Source organism: Aotus nancymaae, unplaced genomic scaffold (assembly GCF_030222135.1).
Source record: "Aotus nancymaae isolate 86718 unplaced genomic scaffold, 86718_ANA_hifiasm-v0.15.2.pri h1tg000016l, whole genome shotgun sequence".
Classification (NCBI taxonomy): domain Eukaryota; kingdom Metazoa; phylum Chordata; class Mammalia; order Primates; family Aotidae; genus Aotus; species Aotus nancymaae.
In genome coordinates, this window is record NW_026988428.1 from 64,738,643 (window position 1) to 64,765,403 (window position 26,761).

At 39.5% G+C, this 26,761-nt stretch overlaps 3 protein-coding genes across 4 annotated transcripts in view; 2 read left to right on the forward strand and 1 right to left on the reverse strand.

Annotated features, from left to right (window-relative positions):
• Window positions 1-26,761, forward strand: part of CD163 (CD163 molecule) — a 39,155-nt gene that overhangs the window by 3,273 nt on the left and 9,121 nt on the right. For both annotated transcript variants that reach the window (XM_012474804.3, XM_012474803.3), the window contains exons 4-15: window positions 6,369-6,689; window positions 8,465-8,785; window positions 10,197-10,517; window positions 19,010-19,324; window positions 19,424-19,738; window positions 20,105-20,197; window positions 20,293-20,607; window positions 21,688-22,008; window positions 22,782-23,090; window positions 23,454-23,492; window positions 23,699-23,818; window positions 25,537-25,632. In XM_012474804.3, coding sequence (XP_012330227.1) covers window positions 6,369-6,689; window positions 8,465-8,785; window positions 10,197-10,517; window positions 19,010-19,324; window positions 19,424-19,738; window positions 20,105-20,197; window positions 20,293-20,607; window positions 21,688-22,008; window positions 22,782-23,090; window positions 23,454-23,492; window positions 23,699-23,818; window positions 25,537-25,632 — 2,886 coding nt within the window. The remainder of the gene's footprint in view (window positions 1-6,368; window positions 6,690-8,464; window positions 8,786-10,196; window positions 10,518-19,009; window positions 19,325-19,423; window positions 19,739-20,104; window positions 20,198-20,292; window positions 20,608-21,687; window positions 22,009-22,781; window positions 23,091-23,453; window positions 23,493-23,698; window positions 23,819-25,536; window positions 25,633-26,761) is intronic.
• LOC105732613 (upstream-binding protein 1-like) lies at window positions 1,863-4,001 on the forward strand. Its single transcript, XM_064376757.1, is given in 3 exon segments — window positions 1,863-2,104; window positions 2,106-2,130; window positions 2,132-4,001. Coding segments are annotated over 3 exon segments (1,215 nt in total). The 3' UTR covers window positions 3,080-4,001.
• LOC105732614 (ras-related protein Rab-23-like) lies at window positions 15,646-18,698 on the reverse strand. The gene has a single exon (XM_064376758.1). The coding sequence runs from the start codon at window positions 18,343-18,345 to the stop codon at window positions 17,635-17,637; it is 711 nt and encodes a 236-aa protein (XP_064232828.1). The 5' UTR covers window positions 18,346-18,698; the 3' UTR covers window positions 15,646-17,634.

Genomic DNA, 26,761 nt, shown 5'->3' on the forward strand with positions numbered 1-26,761 from the left:
ACATTTTCATATGTTTTATTGCAACTGACCCCACAATAACTGAGAAAGTCATGTGTCAGACCTTTCTGCTGACAAATCCTAAGGGCATGTTTCTGACCCAATTCAGATTCTTGGGCTCCCCATTTCTCCTTGCTTGTTTCATTAATTTTTATGCAACCCTCTCACCTCCCAGTCTCTCTTGTAGACTGTCTAGAAAGGACTTATCTCTATCCAGACATCATGATGTGATAATAGAAACCCACAGTAGTATCTAGAAAAATGCTGAAATAAATTCTCACATAGCTAAAGCATGTATCATATGATTTTGTGCAAGTTGTCAAATCTCTCTAAATTTCAGTTTCTGAGGACTTAATGATATAATACATGTAAAACTACTGGTACACTGTTTGGTATGTAACAAGTGCTGAAGATCCTCACGGCTCAGTTCTCTTGGTGACTCAGTTCTCTTCTCTTCCTCTTCCTTCTCCTCTTCCTTTCCTTTTATTTTGGATTACTATGGGAGGTGTGAAATGGGGAATAACAAAAGTAACATTTACAACAAAGTTTAAAATTATCATAAATTTTACCAGGCTCTTACCGTAATTATTACAGTCTAGAGAATTGGCTGTTTAGCTAAAACATCAGTGTAGTACTTTTAGCTCGTTTTCTGTTGTTTTATAATTACCAGTGGAGTTAATCAATTTGCTTTTTGAATTTACACACCTAAAGCTTTAACTGGAGCACAATAATAGAAAAGAACCAACAGCCATTCAAAGACCCACTAATTTCATGTGGTTACAGAGTCTTCATTTCTGAGATTCTCCTCCCTAATTAATGCTCAATCCTCAGAGCCTCTACCTCTTGGGAGATTGTGTTATTATTACATGCACTGAGGAGATACAGCCTAAGAATGAAGAGACTCTGGTGCTAGCTAGACTGCCTTTTGTCCTATATCCTGTCTCTATTATTTTCTAGGTATTTGACCCTGTGCTAATTATTTAACCTCAGTTTACTTATCCTTGAAGTGGGGATAGTGATAATAGCATATAATGCCTAAAATTGTTGTGAGGACTAAATAAGATAGTGTGTGTGATGCAGTAAGAACAGCATATCCATATGTTGACTGAATTCTTATTCTAATTAATTGCTATTATTTGCTCATAATAAAAATTCTTGTTAAGTAGTGGTCTTTGCCTGGAGTTCAGAGCTCTTAAAATTAAACTCCTTTTTTCAAGAAGAGCTTCTAAACATTTTCTTCAACCACAAAGAGTTTTTTTTTTTTTTCCTGGTGTCTCAAAATGTTAACCACAATTTTCTTTTCTCGGGTATTTTAGGCCTCATAGAGAATCTAAGGGATTGTGTATAGTGAGAAATTTCTTCATGAAAAAGCTACTTGTTGATTTAAAAAAATGGCACCAGTCGAAGCTAGCGTCCGGGCCAGCGGAGCGGCGTCGGCGGGGTTGGCCGTACCGCGTGGCGCCAGAGCCTGGGCGGGCCAGGGGCGGGGAGTCAAGGCCGGGGAGCGGGTGACGGGCGGGCGGGCGGAGGGCTTGCTCCCGTGTGGTCCTCGAAGCGCCCCGAGGTCCGGTCTCCGCGCAGTCTCGGAGGAGGATGCGACCGGGGGGTCCCGGGCGGGGCGAGCGGCGGCGTGTGGCGCGGGGCCGGTGTCCGCGGGAGGGAGGCGCTGCCGGTGGCCGCCCCCGCTGCTGTTGCTTGCTGGGCTCGCCGCGCCCTGCCAGTGGGACCCCCGCCGCTCCGGTCCCGGCCACCGCTGGTGACCGCTCGCCGCCCCCTCCCCGCCCCCGGGAGGCTTCACCCGCGCCCTCCCTCAGGACGCGCCAGCGGAGTTCCGGCCCCTTCGCCCCGGACGCGGAGGCCGGAAGATGGCCTGGGTGCTCAGGATGGACGAGGTGATCGAGTCCGGGCTGGTGCACGACTTCGACGCCAGCCTCTCGGGCATCGGGCAGGAGTTGGGCGCCGGTGCCGACAGCTTGAGTGACGTCTTGGCGTTGGCCATTTTCAAGCAGGAAGATTCCAGCCTTCCATTGGATGGGGAAACAGAGCATCCGCCCTTTCAGTATGTGATATGTGCTGCAACGTCGCCAGCGGTAAAACTGCATGAGAAACATTTACTTGAACCAAGGTCAGTCTAAACGAAATTCGGATGCTGGATAATCGGAAAATGGGTGATATACCTGAGATCAGTGGAAAATTAGTAAAGAGCATCATAAGGGTTGTATTCCATGACAGACGGCTACAATACACAGAGCATCAGCAACTTGAAGGATGGAAGTGGAATCGCCCAGGAGACAGACTTCTTGATTTAGATATTCCAATGTCTGTGGGAATAATTGACACAAGGACAAATCCAAGCCAGTTAAATGCGGTTGAATTTCTGTGGGACCCAGCAAAACGCACCTCTGCCTTCATTCAGGTGCGCTGCATCGGCACGGAATTTACTCCACGGAAGCACAGAGGTGAAAAGGGAGTGCCCTTTAGGATCCAGGTTGACACCTTTAAGCAGAATGAAAATGGGGAATACACAGATCATCTACACTCAGCTAGCTGCCAAATGAAAGTTTTTAAGCCTAAAGGTGCAGATAGGAAACAAAAAACTGACCGAGAGAAGATGGAAAAGAGAGCAGCTCATGAAAAAGGAAAGTATCAGCTGTCCTATGATACCACTATCCTCACAGAGATGAGGCTTGAGCCTATAATTGAAGATGCAGTTGAACATGAGCAGAAAAAGTCCAGCAAGCGGACTTTGCCAGCAGACTACTGTGATTCTCTGGCAAAGCGAGGCAGTTGTTCTCCGTGGCCTGATGCCCCCACAGCCTATGTGAATAACAGCCCTTCCCCAGCACCCACTTTCACCTCCCTACAGCAGAGCACTTGCAGTGTCCCGGACAGCAATTCTTCTTCCCCAAATCATCAGGGAGATGGAGCTACACAGGCCTCTGGTGAACACATTCAACCTTCAGTTACAATCCAGGAAACACAGCAATGGCTGCTCGAAAACAGATTCTCTTCCTACACAAGACTGTTTTCTAATTTTTCAGGTGCCGACTTATTAAAACTGATAAAGGAGGATTTAGTTTAAATTTGTGGTGCAGCCGATGGAATTCGGCGCTATAATTCACTGAAGTGAAGGTCGGTTAGGCCCCGTTTAACCATCTATGTCTGCCGGGAGCAGCCAAGCAGCACAGTGCTGCAAGGGCAGCAGCAAGCTGCAGGCAGTGCAAGCGAGAATGGCAGTGGGGCACCCTATGTTTATCATGCGATTTACTTGGAAGAAATGATGGCCTCAGAAGTAGCTCGAAAACTTGTGCTGGTGTTTAATATTCCTTTCCACCAAATTAATCAGGTGTACAGACAGGGTCCAACTGGTATTCACATTCTTGTTAGTGATCAGATGGTTCAGAACTTTCAAGATGAGAGTTGTTTTTTATTCTCCACCGTAAAAGCTGAAAATAGTGATGGCATCTACATAATTTTGAAGTGATGTCTTATATAAACTGAACTATATTCAGTACCAAATAGTCACACTTACAAGTGTGTGAAGACTGAATCCAAGAAGTCTTGGGATTGGATTTTACCATGTGAAATGTTTCATACTGAAAACACAAGATGATCTTTCTAATGAGCTGTATGAGAGGTGAATCTTCTCACTGTCACTGCCATAGCCAAGCATCCTCAAGAGAGTGAGCACATCGGCACAGCATGCATCCAGCTCTGGAGGCCACGGTGCAGGCATAGCTGCCTGCTTCTCTGGCAGAGGCCAGTAAATACAGTTCCTAGAAGCAGCCTTTGCTGTCTTTTTACACTGTATGCAGTTTGGAAATGAATGTAAAAAATAATGTGAGCATTTACCTTTCTGGGCCAGTTTGGCTTTTATTGCCTGAACCTTATGCTGACCTGGAGAGGAGATGGGCGGGACAGTGCTGTTGTGGAGCCAGCAGTGAATCTGTATGCGGAGAGATGTGTTGTGTTGATGCAGCCATTGGTGGTCAGGTAAGAGGCTTGGCACCTTCTTGGAAGAAATCATGTCTAAGGGTGTACGTTTGATGCGATCATGCCAGATCGGAGAAGATCCAAGCCAGGAAGATGGGCTTGAAGCAAACTGCATTATCAGGGGTACCTTGATGAGAGGATCAGTGTAAATCTTAATAGGTACAAAGACTTTTGTGTTTTGGCTTTGTCACAGACTTATTGAAAAACTATTTTGCTTCTGCTTCCATTTTTAGCATTTTAGTTTCTGCTTTTCATTTTTGGAGATTCTTTGCCTTTTAAACTCATGTGGCTTTTCTCTCGTTTTCTTCCCTCTCTCCATCTCTGACTACTGCCCCTCACCTCACCCTAACCCCCCACCCCCACCATCCCTTTAAAGCCCTACCCCAGACATTGGAAATAGGTGACCCAAGTAGGGGGAGAAAGTATTGTCGTTGATAGCTTCTGACTAGGTGTTAAGGGATCTTCATTATGAACAAGATGAAATTTTTTTCATGGAAACACTAGATGTTAGCTGTCAAACACTAAAATGTACCATCCAAATTCCTTAAACCTCTCCTCAAATATTGAGCTTTAGTACAATCATGGATAGACATGCTGGTGATTCTTTAGGGGCTTTTTATACACCACGTTATAGCTTCTTTCTTTATAAAATGAGTGCCTCTTTAATAAAACCAAATGCTTGTCTGCTAGCATACTTTTCAAAGGAAATCCACTGTTTTCTCTCTTTCCTCCTATAGCTCCGTCTTTCATCCAGAACCTTCCCAAAATCTATCAGCAAGCATGTTTGAGGCCTGTGGTGTAGGGGACTGAATTTTTTTTAAAACTTCAATTCCATTTTAATTGTAGCATCTCTCTGTCCATATACCCAGATGTCTTGATTTGAATGTACTATTTGATCCTCATCTTTGTTCAGGCAAAAATAGGAAATGAGTAATTTTGAGTTTGAAATCTCTCCTAGAAGACAAACTACTTCAGTGGGTAAAAGCTTTGACATTTTATGTTTTATTCATAAAGGGGGTTAATTATTTGCTACAGAGAAGCACGGTCTGTTTTCATCTTCAGTTTGAAAATATCTGTAACTCTAATAGACCCTATAGGCAGAGAGCTTTCCTTTCTAACTTTTTCCCTTTGCTTTTGTGTCACCACATGTTTTCTATACCAGTCACTGGGGAAAGAAGTGAGTTTATCTCTTGTTTCAAAAGCTTTGCTTGTCTATTTAGCATTCCTTTTTGTATCTCAAGATTTATGGAACAATAAATGTCATTTAATGCTGTGTGCTTATTTTGAATTCTTCATCAGGTTTTAGAAGTGGGGTAAAAATACTTTGATGTTTATCAAACTTGAAATTATACTGAATGGCATTGAACATGAGTTTGTCTCAGTGAAACAGGCTAAATAAATTATGGCACCAGCAAAAAAAAAAAAAAAGAAAAAAAATGGTACCAGATGCTTTGGGGAGGGAAAAAAGGCTTTGGTTCAAAAGGGAAATTGGTAAAAAATGAATATTTTGATCAATTTTTCCCTCAACTTTTAAGAATTTGGTATACCACAAAGTATTTCTGCAAACTATTATGCTTGTTGAGGTATTTCTGTCTTTGCTTTTTCTTACTTTCTGATTTCAAATTCAACTTTAGTCAATCATCATGTTTTGAACTATTTATAATAAAGAAAAGCTAAAGCCGGGCGCGGTGGATCACGCCTGTAATCCCAGGCCGAGGAGGGTGGATCACGAGGTCAAGAGATCGAGACCATCCTGGTCAACATGGTGAAACCCCGTCTCTACTAAAAATACAAAAAATTACCTGGGCATGGTGGCACATGCCTGTAAGCCCAGCTACTCAGGAGGCTGAGGCAGGAGAATTGCCTGAACCCAGGAGGCGGAGGTTGCGGTGAGCCGAGATCGCGCCATTGCACTCCGGCCTGGGTAACAAGAGCGAAACTCCGTCTCAAAAAAGAAAAAAAGAAAAGCTAAAATAAATGATCAACTGATGACCAGTTTGTCATTTTTACTTCCTTTTTGTATGGGCCAATTTTCTTTTTTTAAATAAATAACTTAAGTCAAATTTATCTATTTCTATTTAAAAAGAGTATTGACATCTGTCCTAGTAATGGAAGGAAACAAAACAAAACAAAAGAGAAAGTTTAAAAACTTTAATTTGTAAAACATTTTCCTTTGTAAGTAGTTATAGATAAAAATCCTAATTGCTTCCTAGATTGTATCATATTAAAATTCTCCACTGTGTGGAGCTGGGCAACATCTATAATCAGGCACCATTTTAAGGACAACATCAAATCCCAAGTTTCCACAGGAAACTTATTTTCTAAAATAACTTCTAAATGAATATAATTTCTGAACTCTGGTCTTTTCTCTGCTCCAGATGGATCCAATTTGGAGATGAGGCTGATGAATGGAGGCAATATGTGTTCTGGAAGAATAGAGATCAAATTCCAAGGACAGTGGGGAACAGTGTGTGATGATAACTTCAACATGGATCATGCATCTGTGGTTTGTAAACAACTTGAATGTGGAAGTGCGATCAGTTTCTCTGGTTCAGCTCATTTTGGAGAAGGCTCTGGACCAATCTGGTTTGATGATCTTGTATGCAATGGAAATGAGTCAGCTCTCTGGAACTGCAAACATCAAGGATGGGGAAAGCATAACTGTGATCATGCTGAGGATGCTGGAGTGATTTGTTCAAGTAAGGACTGATCTTGGCTCATTCTGTTCTCCAGGAGAGGACAAAAGTAAGGGGTAATAAATCCCAAGAGCCTGAACTCTTAACTTCAAGTTCCAGTTCTGATACCTGTGGACTTTTTACCTTGACTGAAATTAGGAGAAATAGGTTAGGGAAGAAGGGTGTATAGTGAAACTGAGATCCAGATCATAAGAAAAGAAGAACGTGTTTAGGAAAAGCCCATAAATAAAGGGAGAGACAGAAAAGAAAGAGGAAAAAGGAAGGACGGAAGGGCTTTACTAGGAAATTTTGCTTTATGAAGGAGTTTTAAGAGCAAACCACTCCAGTTATCATCTAACGCACAAAAGACTCCTTTTTTGCTGCATTAACCCACTTCTTCCCAAATCATTTTTCAAGTTCACAGAATCAAATCACTTTTTAAAAATCGATATTGGTTTCCCACTAAAACTTTACTTACACTAGACATGCATATGTCTGTCTAGAGACTTTCACATTGTATACTCAGACTGGGGGCAGGGACAATGGGTTTTTGTGTGCAGGGATACCACTCTTCGTTTTTCAATTGAATTCTTAGTATGAAAGGAGATTGAGTGTGTCCTGAACCCCAGAGAACACTTAGGAAAATAAGAGTAAAAAATCCCTATCTTCACCAGGTCTCTCTCTGCAAATAAAGGAACGTTCACTCAAATTCATTTAAAAAGAAGAGAATACTGGCTTCCAAAACTGGGGAATCCAGAGGGTATAGTTGGCTTCATGCATGGTTGGATTCAGGTTTTGAACAACGTCATCTGGGTTCTATCTCTTTCTCCATGTCTTGAACAGGTTTTTTCTTGTCGAACAATGTAATCAGCTATAGCCTGAACCGTAATGAATGGAACTCCTAAAGAGATAGATTTTATTAGCTGGAGAATGTGAAGAATTGGAGTAAAAAAAAAGCAGACTGTACCTTCCATTCTTTTTTACCCATCAAAATTTCTCTAGGCTCCCAGTCAGCACATGCTGAGGAATCACAATAAATAATATTGTGGGAATGAAAACTAAAGGTGCCAGAGGAATTTTATTACAGAGTATTCTTCAGAATTAATATCTGTTCTTTGAAGAATATTGATTTGGGGAAGGCGATAATTTTAGTAATGAAGTCTTCTTTCTCTTCTCTTTGCTCTGCTTTTAAACTAAGAAGTGGTCACCAAAGGTTCAGGTATACAACACAGACTAGGTAGTATCAGTGGAAAGCACAGTCAGAGGCAAAAGGGAGTGCTAAGTGTGGAGGCAAACTGAAGGATGTGGGTGCTACCTGAACACATGCAAATATATTTTAACCAGGAAAAGTAAACAGTTCTGGCTGGGCGTGGTGGCTCATGATTGTAATCCAAGCACTTTGGAGGCCAAGGCGGGCGGATCACCTGAGGTCGGGAGTTCAAGACCAGCCTGACCAACATGGTGAAACCCCGTCTTAAAAACAAAAAAAAAGTAAACAGTTCTAACAAGAACTCTGTGGTGGTCAAATAAGCAGGTCTCTAGATGAGATTCAGCCCTTAGGTCTCCTGTTAGGAGCACTTCCTGTAGTATATGCTGCCTATACTGGAAAGTCCCATCTTCCTGCCTGATCCACTCCTTCTCCCATCTTGAATGATTTCCAGTGGTAGTATAGTACCTCACCTTTTTCTCTGTCTCTACTTATATCTCTCCCTTTTTCTTTAACTCATCTCAGGTACAGTTATTTATAGTCTCTTGTTCTTGCTTCCTTATCCCAGACCTGTTGTGTGTCTCTGTTACAGATGGAGCAGATCTGAGCTTGAGACTGGTAGGTGGAGTCAATAAATGTTCTGGAAGATTAGAAGTGAGATTCCAAGGAGAATGGGGGACAATATGTGACGATGGCTGGGATAGTAATGATGCTGCTGTGGCATGCAAGCAACTGGGATGTCCAACCGCCATCACCGCTGTTGGTCGCGTTAATGCCAGTGAGGGATCTGGACACATCTGGCTTGACAGTGTTTCTTGCCAGGGACATGAATCTGCTATCTGGGAATGTAAACACCATGAATGGGGAAAGCATTATTGCAATCACATTGAAGATGCTGGTGTGACATGTTCTGGTAAGTTAAAACCAAACTGAAACCAAAAAACTAAACAAAAAGAAAAGTAGAAAGAGAAAGCCCTACACTCCTCAGGAGTAAGAATAGATGTAAGAAGTAGAAACAACTAGGAAACTCTTTGCTGGAGTTTTTTTTTATACTTGTCATCTTTGACATGTTGTTTATTCAGCTAGTTTGGAGGGTTGTGTGACGTTATTCTCTGTAATAATTATTCAGACTGCTGTTATGGAGCATGCTTCAAACTCAGAATCTACCTGGAGCTCAGAGAGACAAAATTTCATAGGACTCTCTTTTTAAAAATTTTTTTATTTACTTATTTTTTTACTTTAGGTTCTGGGACACAATTTGCTGAATGTGCAGGTTTGTTACATAGGTATACACATGCCATGGAGGTCTCCTGCACCTATCAACCTGTCATCTAGGTTTTAAGCCTCACATGCATTAGGTATTTGTCCTAATGCTCTCCCTCCCCTTTCCCCCTACCCCCGCAACAGACCCTGGTATGTGATGTTCCCCTCCCTCTGTCCATGTGTTCTCACTGTTCAACTCCCACTTATGAGTGAGCACATGTGGTATTTGGTTTTCTGTTCTTGTGTTAGTTTGCGAGGATGATGATTTCCAGCTTCATCCATGTCCCTGCAAAAGAGGTGAATTCATCCTCTTTTGTGGCTGCATAGTATTCAATGGTGTATATGTGCCACATTTTCTTTATCCAGTTTATTATTGATGGGCATTTGGGTTGGTTCCAAGTCTTTGCTATTGTAAATATTGCTTCAGTAAACATACCTGTGCATGTGTCTTTACAGTAGAATGATTTATAATCCTTTGAGTATATATCCAGTAATGGCATTGCTGGGTCAAATGGTATTTCTGGTTCTAGATCCTTGAGGAATCACCACACTGTCTTCCACTCCACAATAGTTGAACTAATTTACACTCCCACCAACAGTGTAAAAGTGTTCCTATTTCTCCACATCCTTGCCAACATCTGTTGTTTCCAGACTTTTTAATGATCAACATTCTAACCGGCATGAGATGGTATCTCATTGTGGTTTTGATTTGCATTTCTCTAATGACAAGTGATGATGAGCTTTTTTTCATATGTTTCTTGGCCACATAAATAAATGTCTTCTTAGAAGTGTCTGTTCATATCCTTCACCCACTTTTTGAGGAATCTCTATTAAAGCTAAATTGCTCATATTTTTCTGCCATTGACAATTTTTATCAACTCTTGAAACTATAGTCCCATTTCTAACAAAAATTTATGGTCTATATTATTGTTTCTTAAAAAGTCAGAAAATCAGTAAGCCATAATTTCCAATGTATCAGTATCAGAGAAAACGAAAGACAAAAAAAATTGAAATCTAACCTCCATACGTATCAATGATTTAAGTTCATGTTTCTTTTGCAGATGGATCAGATCTGGAGCTAAGACTTAGAGGTGGAGGCAGCCGCTGTGCTGGGACAGTTGAGGTGGAGATTCAGAGACTATTAGGGAAGGTGTGTGACAGAGGCTGGGGACTGAAAGAAGCTAATGTGATTTGCAGGCAGCTGGGATGTGGATCTGCCCTCAAAACATCCTATCAAGTGTACTCCAAAATCCAGGCAACAAGCACATGGCTGTTTCTAAGTAGCTATAATGGAAATGAAACTTCAATTTGGGACCGCGAGAACTGGCAGTGGGGTGGACTTAACTGTGATCACTATGAAGAAGCCAAAGTTACCTGCTCAGGTATGACTTTCAATCAACTTGTTAAGAAGAAGGGTGTAAATTTCCAGTAATACCTTTGAAATTCAAAGAAACATTGGTCCTTATGACTAGATCACTCTCAAGAAACCAGAAAATAGCTACACAAATTCCACTGTGAGAGTCAGATAAGTTTACAATCCATGTTGCACTTTGGATAGAAGTGTTTGGGTTTTGCTTACTTTGGTTTTTGAGTAATTTTTAAATCAATAGAGGTATAAGAGATTAAGGAGGATTAAAATTTAAAAAATAGAATTCAATACTTTTTTCACAGGATGTCACCAAAAGATTTAAAAAATAGCTGTTGGATAAACTGACATAACCTTTAGCTCCCTCTATTGTACTGTGACAGAATTTTCTTCTTTTTGAAAATCTGTGACTATGTCACTGCAACCTCTTTAAAAAGCTCAAAAATGATTTGTGAACTGGTTAGGTTTGTGGATAATCTTTAGTATTTTATGCTAATCGTATTTATACAAATGCTAACTTTGTTACAAAGTGATGCTTTTTAAAATAACTCTAAAGTAAATGTAACTTTTACTCATGCAACAAAAAGGCTTTAGAAGACCCAGTATATGAGAAAACCATTAAACATGTAGAGACCTCATAGCATGAAAACTGGCATGTGCTGTACTTCCTCTAACCAACAGTATGGCTCCAACCATACATGCAGCAACCTATGCATGCAGCAAGGGGCATTTCCCTGACGTTACAAACTGTGCTTACCTTTAGTTAAGTGGAAATTATTCTCCGATTGAAAAAAAGGCAATCATTTAAGATATAAATTTAAATTGCCATATTGCTTTTTAAAAAATATCCTTGACTAGGCAATATAATCATATGGTTTAAACTTCAGAATAAAAAAGTATATACTCTTTCCCCACTACAATCCAAGCCTTTTCCTCACAGACAATTTGTGTGTTTGGAATATTTATATATTATTTGAGATATTTAATGTAAATACAAGAAAATACAAGCAAATCTATATATAGCTATCATTTGCTTTTATTGTACAAATGGTGTCATGTTTTAGAAATTGTTTTGTACCTTAAGTATTCATTTAGTAAAATTTCTTGGTCATAATTTCACAGTAGTATTTGAAGAGCTTTCTGAAATTACTTCTGTATCTATAACATTTCTCTTCTTATCACTTATTTGCCATGTGTATTCATTTGCTCTTTTAATTTCTTTAACCTGACAAAATTTACCATTCTTTTGGCTAATTTTTTTAAAATCATTTGAATTTTAAAAACTTAATGTTACCTTTGCTTTCTAATTCATTAAAATTTACTTTGCTTTCTAATAATTCTCTTCAGATTTCTTAAAGTTTGATTTCTTTTTGGCTCCTAACTTCTTGAGTTGAATCTTAAGTTTTATTTCTTCTGATTTACTAATATAAATATTTTAGGTTACAGGTTTTCCTTCTAATTTACAAAGGTTTGTATATTTTCTTATTAATTGTATTTCACGTTGATTAGCATTAAGTTCTGCTGTGTCTAAAGAGAAACAAGTAATAGTGGCTGAAGAAAGACAGTGTTTACTTTTTCTCATTTAAAATTAGTCAAATATCAGCAGTTTAAGGCTGTTTTGGTGGCTCTGTGGTCATCAAGAAACATCCAGAATAGATTTGCTGCAGTAGTTACCAAATCCTACTGGACAGGAAGAACGAGCCACCCTGCAGCTCAGTGAGTTCCTTGGAAAGCCAATCTAGTAGACAAGGTGCTGCCATCTGAGAAGCTGTCTTCTGTGCATTGTCCTTCATGGCCCATTGTTGATCTCAGGGCAGTTCCTCCTGGCGCATTATTCTTCATAGTTACATCCTAGTTTGGTTTGGAGAGTATTTCTATCTAACGACAACACAACTTTCACAACCCACTTTCTGCTCATATCGTTTTATGGACCTTTGGATTACTTTAAAGATTGATTATTCAAGGGCTGATGTCAGCTACCCTCAAATTCAACAGAAAAATTCTTTCCAAAGTTACTAAGCTTCTAGTCTACTTGCTTTATAATCCAGTGCCATCTGAAAGTAACTATAGTCCAAGAGCATACGAATATACTTTGATCTATGCTGTGACTAGCCCTTCTCTTTAATTATTGACCACTGCCTTAAGGCCATTTGAAACTGTGGATTTGAGAGGAAGGGAAAAACAGATTTGTTTGCTTATGCCAGAGGAAAACTGAAGTTGTTGATCAATGTCGCTAAATCCAGGTGCAAACATTTACTTAATGGCTTTTATATAAAAACACAGTCAGAGATTAGCAGGAAAAAAAATCCATTAAAGAGGTAAATTTCCAATATTCTAACTATGTCTAAAGAGTAATGATATAAGGAAAGCAACCTGTAGGACAGATTAATATGTTACTAGCAGATTCACAAACTAAAGGCTGAGGATGGAGTCTCCAAGTCACTTTCTGAGTGGGAGACTTTCTCCTCTGCCCTGACTCAAATATATTAGCACAAAGAAAACAAGAGAATGTTTATAGAAGGGACTTGCTTTTAAATGCTTAATGAGTTTTCACAATGGAAAAGGAAGCATTTGTTTTTTTCTTTGTTTGTTTTTCACTGGTTTTCTTTTACTGTATTTTGTTCAAGATGGATCCAAACAAAAGAGTGAGATTTTACAAGAAATCAGAATTTGGCTCGATCTAGGCAACTGCCTTTACTTAAAGATTTAGGGCATCCAAAAGGGATTGGGATCATATGAATACTAGTTAATGATATCTTAAGAGAAATTTCATGCTTGAATAAAGATTCAAAAAGAAGAAATGAAGAACCATCCAACTCAAGGGTCATTAATTGTGTTGTAGAAGAGTTACCTGCTTTAAACTCTGAGCTATGTTCAGAAAGCGACATGTTTTTCATCTTGAATTTGGATAGGGATTTGTTTTGTGCAGATTTAATGGATAATTGGTGAAATTTTGACATGTTAAGGTATTATATATTGCTGTAGTACAGAATATGTCACATCCAAAACATTTTCTAAGACATTTTAGTACAAGGTGATAGGTTTATGAGAGAAGAAAGGACATCAGAGTATGCAGAATGGCAAGGGCTGATGGTGTGTCTATATCGTGGTGATAGTAACATCAAGAGATTACAAAGCTTGTTGATATTCGATACCAGATATCTGTAAACAACTTAAGACCTTTAGAAGGTCTAGTTTTCAACTGCATTTTCTTTATTTCTTTAAAAACGGAGTTAAAAGAAATAGTTTGTATCTCTTAAGTAATTTATATTGCCTCTGAGTATTTTCAAAGAAACTCACTTATCTTGATGGTTGTTTCTTGACTTGACAAAGAGCACCTTCATAATATAATTCCATTTATTATTTCTGGTGTGTCTTTTCTTTATATTTTAAATTTCAGCTACAGTAAGTTACTTATAATTCTTCGGTGACACCATGCTCTTCCATGACCACATTCCTTAAAGGCTATTTCACACACTGTGTATTTGGCAAACTCCTCATCTTTTTCCAAAACCCAATTTAGATTTATGGTACTCTCTCCTACATAGCCTAAAACAGAGTGGATCACTCCTTTATTTGTTAGTTTTATACCTAATACATATTTCTATTTTTGGATTCATCACTATTAAAATATGTATATCTGCAGTAAACTGTGTTCGTGGAGGAGAAGGCTATTAGTAAGAAGTTGAACAGAAAAGAAGTAGCCTTTTCCTAGGTACATAAGGTAGGGAAATACATTTTAAGTAGAGAGAAAAGTTTCTACAGAGGCACAGATGCATGAAAATTATGGCATGGCCAAGCATATTTAGGCTGGAGCATCAGATTTGGTTGATAAAGTAATAGATGCTGTTTTTTTTTTTCATGGTTCCTTCTTTTGCCTCAAAGAGTGACATTTATTCAAAGAAAAAAAAATGACAAGCTGTCCATCATTTGGCTCCCTTCCCTTCCCCATCCTGCTGCCCTCAGCTCCACCAAGACTGAACTCTGGCTGGGGCTAGGTGGCAAGACAGCCCCTCAGATAAGATCAGTAAGTGTACTAAGGAATTAGTGTTTATCATCTCTCCTTATTTTACCTTCTAGTTGCTGGATGAAATTCGGGAATCTATGAAAGCTCTTTATGCTGCAGTTTGCTCAGAAGAAAAAAGGGAATAGTAATAGGGCCCACCTCACAGGAATTACACAGTGAGCTATAAAAACATGTGAGCTAATATGATTATAATTATTGTTTTTAGTATTATCTGTCTTCACCAACAGTCTGAACTCTGTGGCAGCCTTTTTAACCCACTCATCCTCAAATGCCTAAAGGAGTCAGACGACTTACATTATAAGTCATTACATTGATACTTTTGGATTAATTAATGTATACATAATTATATGAAATTATGTAAGAGATTATTGCATAAATTGTAAGGAAACATTAAGTCATCAAAAGATAAAACATCACATGAAAATATTTGAAATTTATTAATATATATTTATAATCATGGCATAAATTTCTTGGAGAAAGGAAACAATTTATGAAGCTATTGTAGAGGTCTGCCTGACAGATGATGACAAATCACTTTATGCCAATAAATAGAAATAAATATGGGGAAGAAGAAATACACTGGAGGACCGAGAGATATGGTGGTTTTCTATGTGTGTAATGTATTGTGAGGGTCAACACTGTAGGCTCTGGAATACAGTCTGACTTCAAATTCTGTCTTCTGTCCCCTTACTAATTCTGTAGTAATTTGCTGTGTGACCTTAGCAAATCACTACACCCCACCTCTCTATGTTTCAGATTCCTTGTCTATAAAATCAGAATTATATTAACAATTATCTCCTAAGGCAATTTTAAGGATTAAATGAAATAATGTTTGTTAAATGCTCATTGGAATGCCATATATATAATATAATAGATGCTCACTTAATGTTCACTACTATCATTATTACCATTGTTTGTGGTGAGATAAAGTGGTTCAATTTAGGTGATCCTAATTTGGTCTAGATATCACTAATTAAGTAAATAATAAAGTGGACTTGTCATACAATAATTCATTCAACTTCGAATACTTTAAGTTTCACATGTCTAAGCAGATGTGTTTGTGAATCTAAAATTAAAGAAAAAAGTATAGATGAAAATGTATTTATTGGCAGTCGAGACATGTCCATTGAGCAGATGAGAAGGTTATGGAGTGAACCTTGACTCAAGGAATACATGAAATGTTTTGATAAAGCACCGTCAGAAAGGGAAGAGGAGAAAATGAGAGAAAGAAGGGTCACGTATACCAAGTGTAACAGGTGTCAAAAGGAAGAAGTCTGATGTTCATTTGGAAAACTAGCAGCATATTGAAAAACTTTACATAGAACAATGCAAAAAGGTTGAGCAAACCCCAGACTGCAGCACATGCAGTAATGAGTGCAAGACTGAGATAGAGATAGTATATATATATTGTTTGTGGTCTCCAATGTTATTATGAATAATTTTTTTTCTTTTTAATATTTTTATTATTTTTCGATGTAAAATGGCAAAGAGAACATTTACTTTTGATCACTTAACAAGAACACACCCAGGAAATTTGATTTTCTCAACATTAGGAGGATGAGGGGGTGCAGATGGAAGACTTAAAAAACAAAACACAAAAGGAATACATAAAACATTTTTTAGTACAAATAATGAAAAATGACTTCATGACACATTTTCTAATAACAGAAAAGTTATTTTTACATATTTTGAAATGCTGTAAAAACCAGGTATATTGAAAGCGGTTATTTATAGGTTAAAAATAAAGCCATTGATGAATGATAATCCATTTTAACACAGTGCATGCAATTATCTTAGCTGGAAAGCTACTGTCCCAACTGACAAAATTTATGCCTTGACACATGATTACATATGAAATGATTTTGTAAAAGAAATGATTTCGTATGTGGGACTGACAGCTCTTCAGATAGTACTCTAGAAACTGAAGGTTAGAGAAATTTGGAAGTGATCATCTTAAAATACCATAAACAGAATGGTTTCGAGTTGCAGGGCATTGTAAAATCTGTAATTTGGGTTAAGACTAATAATAATACTTCTGTGCATTTTAAAAATGGTTAGTATAATCCTGTAAGTGCAAAGCTGGGTTAGTGAGCAGCAAAAGGTGTTAGATGCACCACCACACTTCACAGGACCTCCCGAATGATTGCAGATGTGCTGTGTACCTTCTTAAGGGGCTTTGGCTGATCTAATGACAGCAGGAGCTCACTATGCTTATGGGTGATTATACCACAGATTTTGCAATAAGGGCTCACCAAGGAGATGCTCTAGCATTAAAATTCCTAGACTCCTCTTTTATCTATGCTGTCACAGAGGAAAACTACTTACTGCTTTTAAAAGGTATAATAAACAATATAAATTTTGATAGTAAAGCACTATAAAAATTAGGTATGATATTTTTTGGCACAAAGCACTTTTTAAACCCAAGCTCATTTTGCAAAATCTATGTCTAGAGTTTTGAAAATAAAAACATATACATAATATGTAAATGGTTTTAAAAGCAAATTAATTAGAATATATATTTTCTTAAATACTGCACTTGCCTTCAGCTGACTCCAGTACCAGACATCTGCATGCACACCTCACAGTCTACATGACACAGACATTGCACAAGTACTAATGCCAAAATACTAATGCAGTCTGGCAAGATTTAGGGTTTGTCTTTCAGTATTACTTTTGTGAAAGTATTCAGATTCAATACTATTTTGCAGAAAAGCCAGATGACAGTTTGAGGAAAAGAATCCTTGCTATCTTTCCTGATCCACAGTATTAAAATCTAAACAATATATTTAGGCATTTCATTTATGTTTTCCAGCATTTAAAATTTAGCAAAGCCTATTTTGAAATTTCTTAGAGCATTCCTTTAAAAACAGGAGAAGCTTCATCTAATGTAAAAAAAAATTAAAGGAGTCCACAGGGCAGTAATTTTTCCACCAGAGGTCTCACTCTACATTCTCAAAAGCACTAAAGAGCAATATTTAAGTCTGTCACTTTCAGAGAGCCATTAGGTGCAAAGTCTGCTGAAAACCTTGTAACATACCATGACAGCTGGATGGCTTTCTTACTGAATTGCACAATGTAAATTCAATTTTTTTCCTCCCAAAACATTTTAGGGTATACCACAGCTATTAAAAGGATTTCTGTTTTTCTTGGTCCTTTGTTTGTTGGGTCTAAGATTGATGACGTCTCCACCATTGAGGGTACTTGAATTATGACCCGAGTGACTTCCACCAGATGCATTAAAGACACCAATTTTGTTACTACTTGAATGTGTTAGTTCTGGATCCTCAGCTATTTGTTGTTTGAGTTTCTGACGGTATTTTTCAGCCAAATACTTAAAAACTTCGTTCACATTTAGATCTTCTTTCACTGATGTTCTGCAGAATCTTAACTTTAACCTTTTTGCCAGTGCCTCAGCCTCCTCATTCTTTATACAAGAATCATCCAAGAGATCAATCTTGTTTTGCACGAGTACAGTTGGTACATCTCCAACTTCAGCCACTACTTTCTCTCTCCGACTGGAAACTGCTTCAAAAGATTCCCTATCTGTGGTAGAAAACACGAGCACACAAGCCTGGGCTCCTCGATAGTAGGCCTTTGTAATTGCGTCAAATTCCTCTTGACCTGCAGTGTCCCATAACATTAGTCTGACATCTTCATCATTAACTTGAATTTGTCGCTCCAAAAAATCTACTCCAATGGTTTTCTTGTGGTCTTTTGTAAAAATGCATTTGCAATATCGCTGAATCATACTTGATTTTCCAACTCCAGTCCCTACAACCACCATCTTTATGGCGACTTCCATATCTTCCTCCAACATTTTTGGAGATGAACTGGTTTCTGTACCGACTCTAATTCCAGGTGATCAGATCTTCCCGCACAAACCGTCCCCCGCCGGCCGCGGACCCTCCGCCCGGCGCCACCGGCTCCTCCTCCTGGTTGCGGCGCAACCGCTGCCGCCGCTGCCTCCCCGCGACGCGCCAGCTCTCCCGGCGGTGCCGCGCGACTGGCTCGCACCGTCTTTCGCTCTCTTAAGAATGATTATGATTTTTTAACCAACTTTATTCGTAGGCAGGGCTCAGATTGAGCGGCTCAGCAGCAGCTCCGCCGGGGGCGGTGGGGCGCGGGAGTCTCGACTCCCCTCATCTGTGGCCTCGCCGCGCTGCGGGGCATGCGCCGGACTTCTATTACGAATACATTAAGCAACATGTTTGAAGAACAGAGTTATCACTGGCTCTGAGGATGGTTGACTGCACGAGGTGAATTCTCAGAATCCTCTCAGGTGGACGAGTTCGGCTAGGAATAGGGAGGTCTAGAATTATCCATACCCAACTCCAGGCAGAAAAACCAAGACAAACAAGTGTAGGAAATCACTGAACACACTCCGGTCTCCATTTCCCACTCCTCACCACCTTCCTCACCTCATCGTGAATGGAAATCTGGGAATCATGTTGTCTCTCATTGAAATGATATTTATTTTTCAGCCCACAGGGAACCCAGACTGGTTGGAGGGGACATCCCCTGTTCCGGACGTGTTGAAGTGAAGCATGGCGACTCGTGGGGCTCCGTCTGTGATTCTGATTTCTCTCTGGAAGCTGCCAGTGTGCTATGCAGGGAATTACAGTGTGGCACAGTTGTCTCTATCCTGGGGGGAGCTCACTTTGGAGAGGGAAATGGACAGATCTGGGCTGAAGAATTCCAGTGTGAGGGACATGAGTCCCATCTTTCACTCTGCCCCGTAGCATCCCGCCCTGACGGAACTTGTAGCCACAGCAGGGATGTTGGAGTAGTCTGCTCAAGTAAGACCCAGATAACATCTTTAATCAGTTCCCGTACTGTGAAAGGGATAGGGTTAGGGAGTCATAGCTGACTTTTTCTAAAGCCGTGTCTCCTTGCAGGATACACGGAAATTCGCTTGGTGAATGGCAAGACCCCATGTGAGGGCAGAGTGGAGCTCAAAACCCTTGGGGCCTGGGGATCTCTCTGCAACTCTCACTGGGACATAGAAGATGCCCACGTTCTTTGCCAGCAGCTTAAATGTGGAGTCGCCCTTTCTACCCCAAAAGGAGCACCTTTTGGAAAAGGAAATGGTCAGGTCTGGAGGCATATGTTTTACTGCACTGGGACTGAGCGGCACATAGGAGATTGTCCCGTAACTGCTCTGGGTGCTTCACTATGTCCTTCAGGGCAAGTGGCCTCTGTGATCTGCTCAGGTAAGAGAATGAAGGGCAGCCAGTGATGGGTCTTAAGAGCAGGTGTACATAGGGATAAAGAACAAAAGTGAAAGGTAATGATCCATTTTGAAGGGTCATGAGTAGAATGAATACTAATTCATGCTTCAGAAATATTAACTTCATTTGTCTTTTCAGAGAGTCAGCAAACCTAATTTTGATAGAGTCATAGTTGTCCAGTGCTTACTATGTGCGAAGCCCATCTTAAAGCACGTGATTTATTCCAAACTTGTTGACCGTCCACCTTCCCCTCTCTAAGCTATGCTTGTCCTCACTCATACATATAACATTCCATCTGACCCCCCAACCTTTTGTATCTTGTATGACTGAGTACTTTGGTGTTTGCAGGAAACCAGTCCCAAACACTGTCCCCATGCAATTCATCATCTTTGGGCCCGACCAGGCCTACCCCTCCAGAAGAAAGCGCTGTGCCCTGCATAGGTGAGACTCCGTGACCAATCTATGAAAATATTATTAACATGCATTCCTAAATCCTTTGGAATGCTTGTTATTAATATTTTCATTTCTCTTTGCAGAGAGTGGTCAACTTCGCCTGGTAAATGGAGGAGGTCGCTGTGCCGGGAGAGTAGAGATCTATCATGAGGGCTCCTGGGGCACGATCTGTGATGACAGCTGGGACCTGAGTGACGCCCATGTCGTGTGCAGACAGCTGGGCTGTGGAGAGGCCGTTAATGCCACTGGTTCTGCTTATTTTGGGGAAGGAACAGGGCCCATCTGGCTGGATGAGATGAAATGCAATGGAAAAGAATCCCGCATTTGGCAGTGCCATTCACATGGCTGGGGGCAGCAAAATTGCAGGCACAAGGAGGATGCAGGAGTTATCTGCTCAGGTAAATTCTGCATATAACCTCTAGTCACAATTACATAGAGAAAGGACTGAAGAAGAGTAGTGAGGGATATTAATCTTAAAGATTTTCCTGAAAAGCAGGTCCAAAAGGAATGAGCGCAGGAGTCAGGATACCAGAAGCTTGAGTTTGATGTACCAGTGCTACTTCATGTGCAACGTGGTGTGATATTGCAGAGGGAAAAGACCAGAAATGGTCTTGTAGATAATGAAGATGACAGCAGAGTTAATAATGAAGGTTTTTAATAGATATGTTTGGAGCTGGATATTAGATAGCGATTCAATGGCCCCACTTGATAATTACAGTATTAATAAAGAAGCAGATTTAACGGGACAAGAAGAAATACATATGGTGCATCATTCTACAGTAAAAAAAGATAATTACCATGCCCAAGCAACTTTTCATGGCAGATAAATGAGATTTACTTGTCACAGAAACAAAAATTAGCCTGAGATTACTGCCCTTGTTTTGTATACATGAGTCTTAGAAAACATTCTGAAATTTAAAAATGTACTATTTCATAATATATTGGGAGAAACAGTACTATGATTCAGTAACTTAAGGAAGTGAAGAACTCTGTATGCCAGAAGTGATTTATTCCTCTTTTAATGACATGTTTTGGTAGAAGACAAACGAACTACGTCTTTTTAAGACACGTACACAAAACATTGATTTTAGTGCCGAAGTGTCTAACAATTTTAACTATCAAAGACAGTTGCAAAAGAAGAACCACCACCAGAGTATTTTTGGGAGAAAAAAATCCAAACTATGTAATTGAAAAAGGTGCTGAGCCTTTGAGATCTGGAAAGCCTCTTAGAATCATTGAGGGGAATCTAAAGAGGTCCCTGAGTACAAAACCTAAGACTAAAAAACTATAATATATTTGTAGAATAAATACTCTATTTTAATAACATCTGTGTGAAATTATCCAGAAGTTACTAAAGAATTATTAGTAACTGACATATTGTACCTATTTTTAAAGCCATTCTTACATCAAGGTAAAAGGAAGGAATCTCTAAATCTTCAGGAAAGATGCAAAACTACTAATTCTGTGTTTCACTGCAGAGTTCATGTCTCTGAGACTGACCAGTGAAGCCAGCAGAGAGGCCTGTGCAGGGCGTTTGGAAGTTTTTTACAATGGAGCCTGGGGCAGTGTTGGCAGGAGTGGCATGTCTGAAACCACTGTGAGTGTGGTGTGCAGGCAGCTGGGCTGTGCAGACAGAGGGAAAATCAACGCTGCATCTTTAGACAAGGCAACGTCCATTCCCATGTGGGTGGACAATGTTCAGTGCCCAAAAGGACCTGACACGCTGTGGCAGTGCCTGTCATCTCCATGGGAGCAGAGACTGGCCAACCCCTCGGAGGAGACCTGGATCACATGTGACAGTGAGTATCCATCGACCCATATGAAAATTCCATTCTGCAGCCCCGCTCTCATCTTCTGATAAGGCACAATGGATTTTATTTTTCTATTCTCATACTGGCTTAAGGTGTTAGATCTAATTAAGCAAGGATGGGTAACCTGTGGGTAATATCTATTCTACTTGGATGGTGTAGTTGATTTTATTTAATTTGACCTGTAGATATTCAGGACCAGTGATTATTATTCCAAAGGATATCATACTTCCCATGGTCTGCTGGAAAGATTTTTTTCAATTTCTTTCTCTGAGGAGGAGAGAAGATGTGATTTAATATTTGACTGTTGAATGGTCTACTTTAACTTTCCCATTTTTCAAATATTATCTTGTTACACTAATATAAGGAGAAAAGCAGTCAGAAAGATCAGTCCTGAAGTATTTCTACACTCTACATCTTCTTGAAATGTGAGATTTCTATCAACCTGGCAATTTCCAAAGATCTTGTCTACTTGAAAGAAACTGACATCACATATTTATAATATTAACTTTAATCATTTAACATTTACTGAGTCACACCATGTATCATACATGCAGGATGAAATACACCTAGTTTGCTGAAATGACAAGTCCTCTCATAAAAGATAAATTTTGTAAAAATAGAAATTTAAAAATGCACATTCAGTAACACTTTAAATAGTTTTTTTTTTTTTTTTTTTAAGTTTCAAATCTCTCTTTTCCCCTGTGAACTCTTGGAAACTTTTAGAAATCTTAGAAATAGACTACATGTCTCTGATTTTTCAGACAAGATAAGACTTCAAGAAGGAACTACTTCCTGTTCCGGGCGTGTGGAGATCTGGCATGGAGGCTCCTGGGGGACGGTGTGTGATGACTCCTGGGACTTGGATGATGCTCACGTGGTGTGTCAACAACTTGGCTGTGGTCCAGCTTTGAAAGCATTCAAAGAAGCAGAGTTTGGTCAGGGGACTGGACCCATATGGCTCAATGAAGTCAAGTGCAAAGGGAATGAGTCTTCCTTGTGGGATTGTCCTGCCAGACGCTGGGGCCACAGTGAATGTGGGCACAAGGAAGATGCTGCAGTGAATTGTACAAGTAAGTGCCAGAAGCCTGGATTGAGCTTGTAATCTCTGGTAGCAAAGAGGGGTTGGGCTGTGATGTATGTTGTGTAAAAACCAGACTTATCAACACAGGGATCTGGTGGGGATTCTCATTAGAAAAGCATAATGTCTCTACTGAAAGAATGATGAAAACAATTGTTATATACTGGCCTTCACCAAGGAGAAGCATATGACCTATATCCATTGTGCAGAGAAAAAAAGACTAGAGGACTCTAGTTTTAGGTGGGAAAGAGTTATTTACTTGGTTAAGAGGGACTAAGAGTTCAGACAAGGAAATAAAAATGTTTGTTCTATATATCACTCAAAGAATTAAGCCTCTTTCTCTTCTCTCCTACAGATATTTCAGAGCACAAAAACCCACAAAAGGCCACAACAGGTATATTATGGAGTTTATGATCATGGGACCAATTATCTGCATACATAGAATTTTTGTTGTTGTTGTTTAGAAATTTTAGGTCAGAAGAGGTTCTGCGGATTTGATACTTACCTCAGGGATCCTGTATTTGACCTAAGAGAGAGTCAGTGACTAGGGACCTTGGTATTTTCAATAAGACATAATCCTATCTCTTGATATTTACTTAGGTCACTCATCCCGTCAGTCATCCCTTATTGCAGTCGGGATCCTTGGGGTTGTTCTGTTGGTCATTTTCGTCGCATTATTCTTCTTGACTCGAAAGCGAAGACAAAGACAGCGGCTTGCAGGTTTGAGTCAAATTAGGGTTTATCTAATGTGTCTACAGGATAAGGAAGTTCTTGGGAAGAAAAAAATATTAGACTCAAGTCTAATGGCCAGAAAGATGGAATCTAAAAGAGGTTTGAGCAGTTTCTCAAAATAGAGGGAAGGGCTGGGCATGGTGGCTCACACCTGTAATCCCAGCTCTTTGGGAGGCCAAGGCAGGAGGATCACTTGAGTCCAGGAGTTCAAGACCAGCCTCGGCAACACAGGGAGCCCTATTTCTATGGATTTTTTTTTCTTTTTTTAAATAGAGGGAATACGATTTCTGAGGAGAAATGGGGCGTTAGGTTGCATTGATGATTCTTGTGCTCTATCTACATGCTTAATTAGAGCATTATAGAATTGAAAGTTCAGAATGAGTATTTTATATATTGTTTAGGATGACATTTTGCGTCAACATTTATTTTCTCTTACTATAATCAATCGCCTTATTAGAAATTTTGCTGTTCTGTTGAGCAGTGTATTAGGCTCTGAAGATACAGACATGGGCAATAAATCTTGGTGGAACTTCAAGTCTAGTGGAAGAGATACATATGTAAACAAATACACTACAATGTAGCCATTATGCTTATACATTAATAGGAACGAGGAACAAAAGTGTCACAGAGAAGGTAGTAATTAACTGAAAGGGGAGGGGAATTACTGGAGGCTTCGAAGAGGCTGGGGAGACAAATTTTGAACATAGAGGCTCAGAGAATTGGGTGAGAAATGGATGAACCTGGAAACCATCATTCTCAGCAAACTGACACAAGAACACAAAATCAAACACCGCATGTTCTCACTTATAGGCGGGTGTTGAACAATGAGAACACATGGACACAGGGAGGGGAGCATCACACACTGCGGTCTGTTGAGGGGAACTAGGGGAGGGACAGCAGTGGGTAGGAAGGTTGGGGAGGGATAGCATGGGGAGGAATGCCAGATATAGGTGAAGGGGAGGAAGGCAGCAAATCACACTGCCACGTGTGCACCTATGCAACAATCTTGCATGTTCTTCACATGTACCCCAAAACCTAAAATGCAATAATAATAAAAAAAAGAAGATGTACAAGTGTAGAGAAGCCTAGAGAATGAAGCATTTCTTGTTTTTTTTTTTTTTTCTGTTGGGTGGGGAGAGTAAAAGTTGAGTGTAAGAAGAGAGGCTGCTAAGTCTGAAGAAGAGAAAAGGCACAAATTATGAAGTTCTTCTGTTTCACAGTAAGATTCATAGTCATTAAAGAGTATTATGTAGGGGGGTGAAATGGTCAGAGGTCTTTTAGGAAGATCTTTTGGCAACAGGATGTATGAAGGATTCGAGGAAAACCACATGACTGGCAGGGATGGCATTTTCTAACAGTTGAGGTGAAAAATGAAAAGTACTAAAACTATAGTGAGAATGGAGGGGAGAGAAAAGACTGTTAGAGAGACTTAAGAAAAGCTCCAGTGAGTTATGGGAGACTGCTGGCTTACTTGGGGAAAAAAAGTGGGTTGTTATATTACTACAATGGCAGTGGGGAAGATTTAGGCTTGTGCCTATTTCATCTGAGTGTGTGGCATTGCAAGGGAAGAGCGTGGTGATAGAATGGGGTAGAAACAATAGCATGGATAAAGACGAGGTATGTTTGCAGTGCTGGGAAAAAGCACACATAAGAAAGAAAATTTTTATTATGATGGCTGATCTCTAACCTACGATCTCTGTTGTCAGTTTCCTCAAGAGGAGAGAATGTTGTCCACCAAATTCAATACCGGGAGATGAATTCTTGCCTGAATGCAGATGATCTGGACCTAATAAATTCCTCAGGTCTGTAGGTTCTTGGAGGGTCTATTGCCCTGGGGTTCAGACCAGTGGCCTCAATTGAGGCCTAGACATTTTACTTTGATAAACCGTTTAAAAAATCTAAAAATGTAGTAGGAAGCTTAGATGCATATAAGGGACAAGAATGACTGAAAATTATTCTTAGTGAACATCAAAATTGCAATCATAGGGAGGCCTTTAGCTTAAGAGGTCTGTGATTATTCCTGACAGAGGTATGCAAAAAACCATGCAGCAGAATATTCTGACTTGGTCCTCCTTTTATTAAAATGGATATTAATCTATATTAATCTTACAAAAGACTGTCATAAGTGACAGTTTAACTTTTTTCTTTAAATAAATTTTGTTGTGTATATTTAAGGTATCCAACAAGATTTTACGGGATGTATATAGACAGTAAAAAGCTTACTAAAGCAAAGCAAATGAACACATCCATCATCTGACATAGTTACTTTTTTGTGTGTTTTTCTTGTGGCAAGAGCAGCTAAAACCTCCTCACTTGCCACGAATCCTATATACAGTACGATTTTAGTACCTATAATCCTCATGTTGTACATTAGACCTCTAGACTGTTCATCCTACGTATCTGCTACTTTGTATCCTCTGACCTAGGTATGTTTTTCGCAGTTTCTTGCATTCCCATTTCCTGTTACTTTTTTTCTATAGCTTGATATTTATTATATTTTCCCTAAAAGTCTAAAAGCTTAAACTTTCCTTATCTTTATTGCATGAGAAACCATCAAAATCCACAGGACTAGCCTTATTTTTCATCATATCGTGCTGCTTTGTCCTTGAACTTCAATTTAGCATGGATGCACTAATTCTGCCTCTGGGCAGCATAAATTTACTGAGTTGGAAGAAATATCCAAAAACCCATTGTCTTTACTCCATGAAGGGTCCCTGACCTTCTGAGAGGGGGCTTCCGCACTTCTTCAATCCAAAGAATTATGCATCTGCTGCTGTGTCAGGGATCATATTTAAGGTATAAGAAACATGTACTGTTACTTTGTCAGTAAACATATTTAAGGAATAGGAGAGACTTTTTCTGCCCTCTAAATCACACATACTTGTGGCTAGTGTTTTTAGTTGCTCAAAGAGGCTCACAGTTACTTGAGGA

What these genes read in the sequence shown, in the direction of transcription:
- LOC105732614 (XM_064376758.1), bottom strand. Translation starts at nt 18,345, where the DNA reads ATGTTGGAGGAAGATATGGAAGTCGCCATAAAGATGGTGGTTGTAGGG.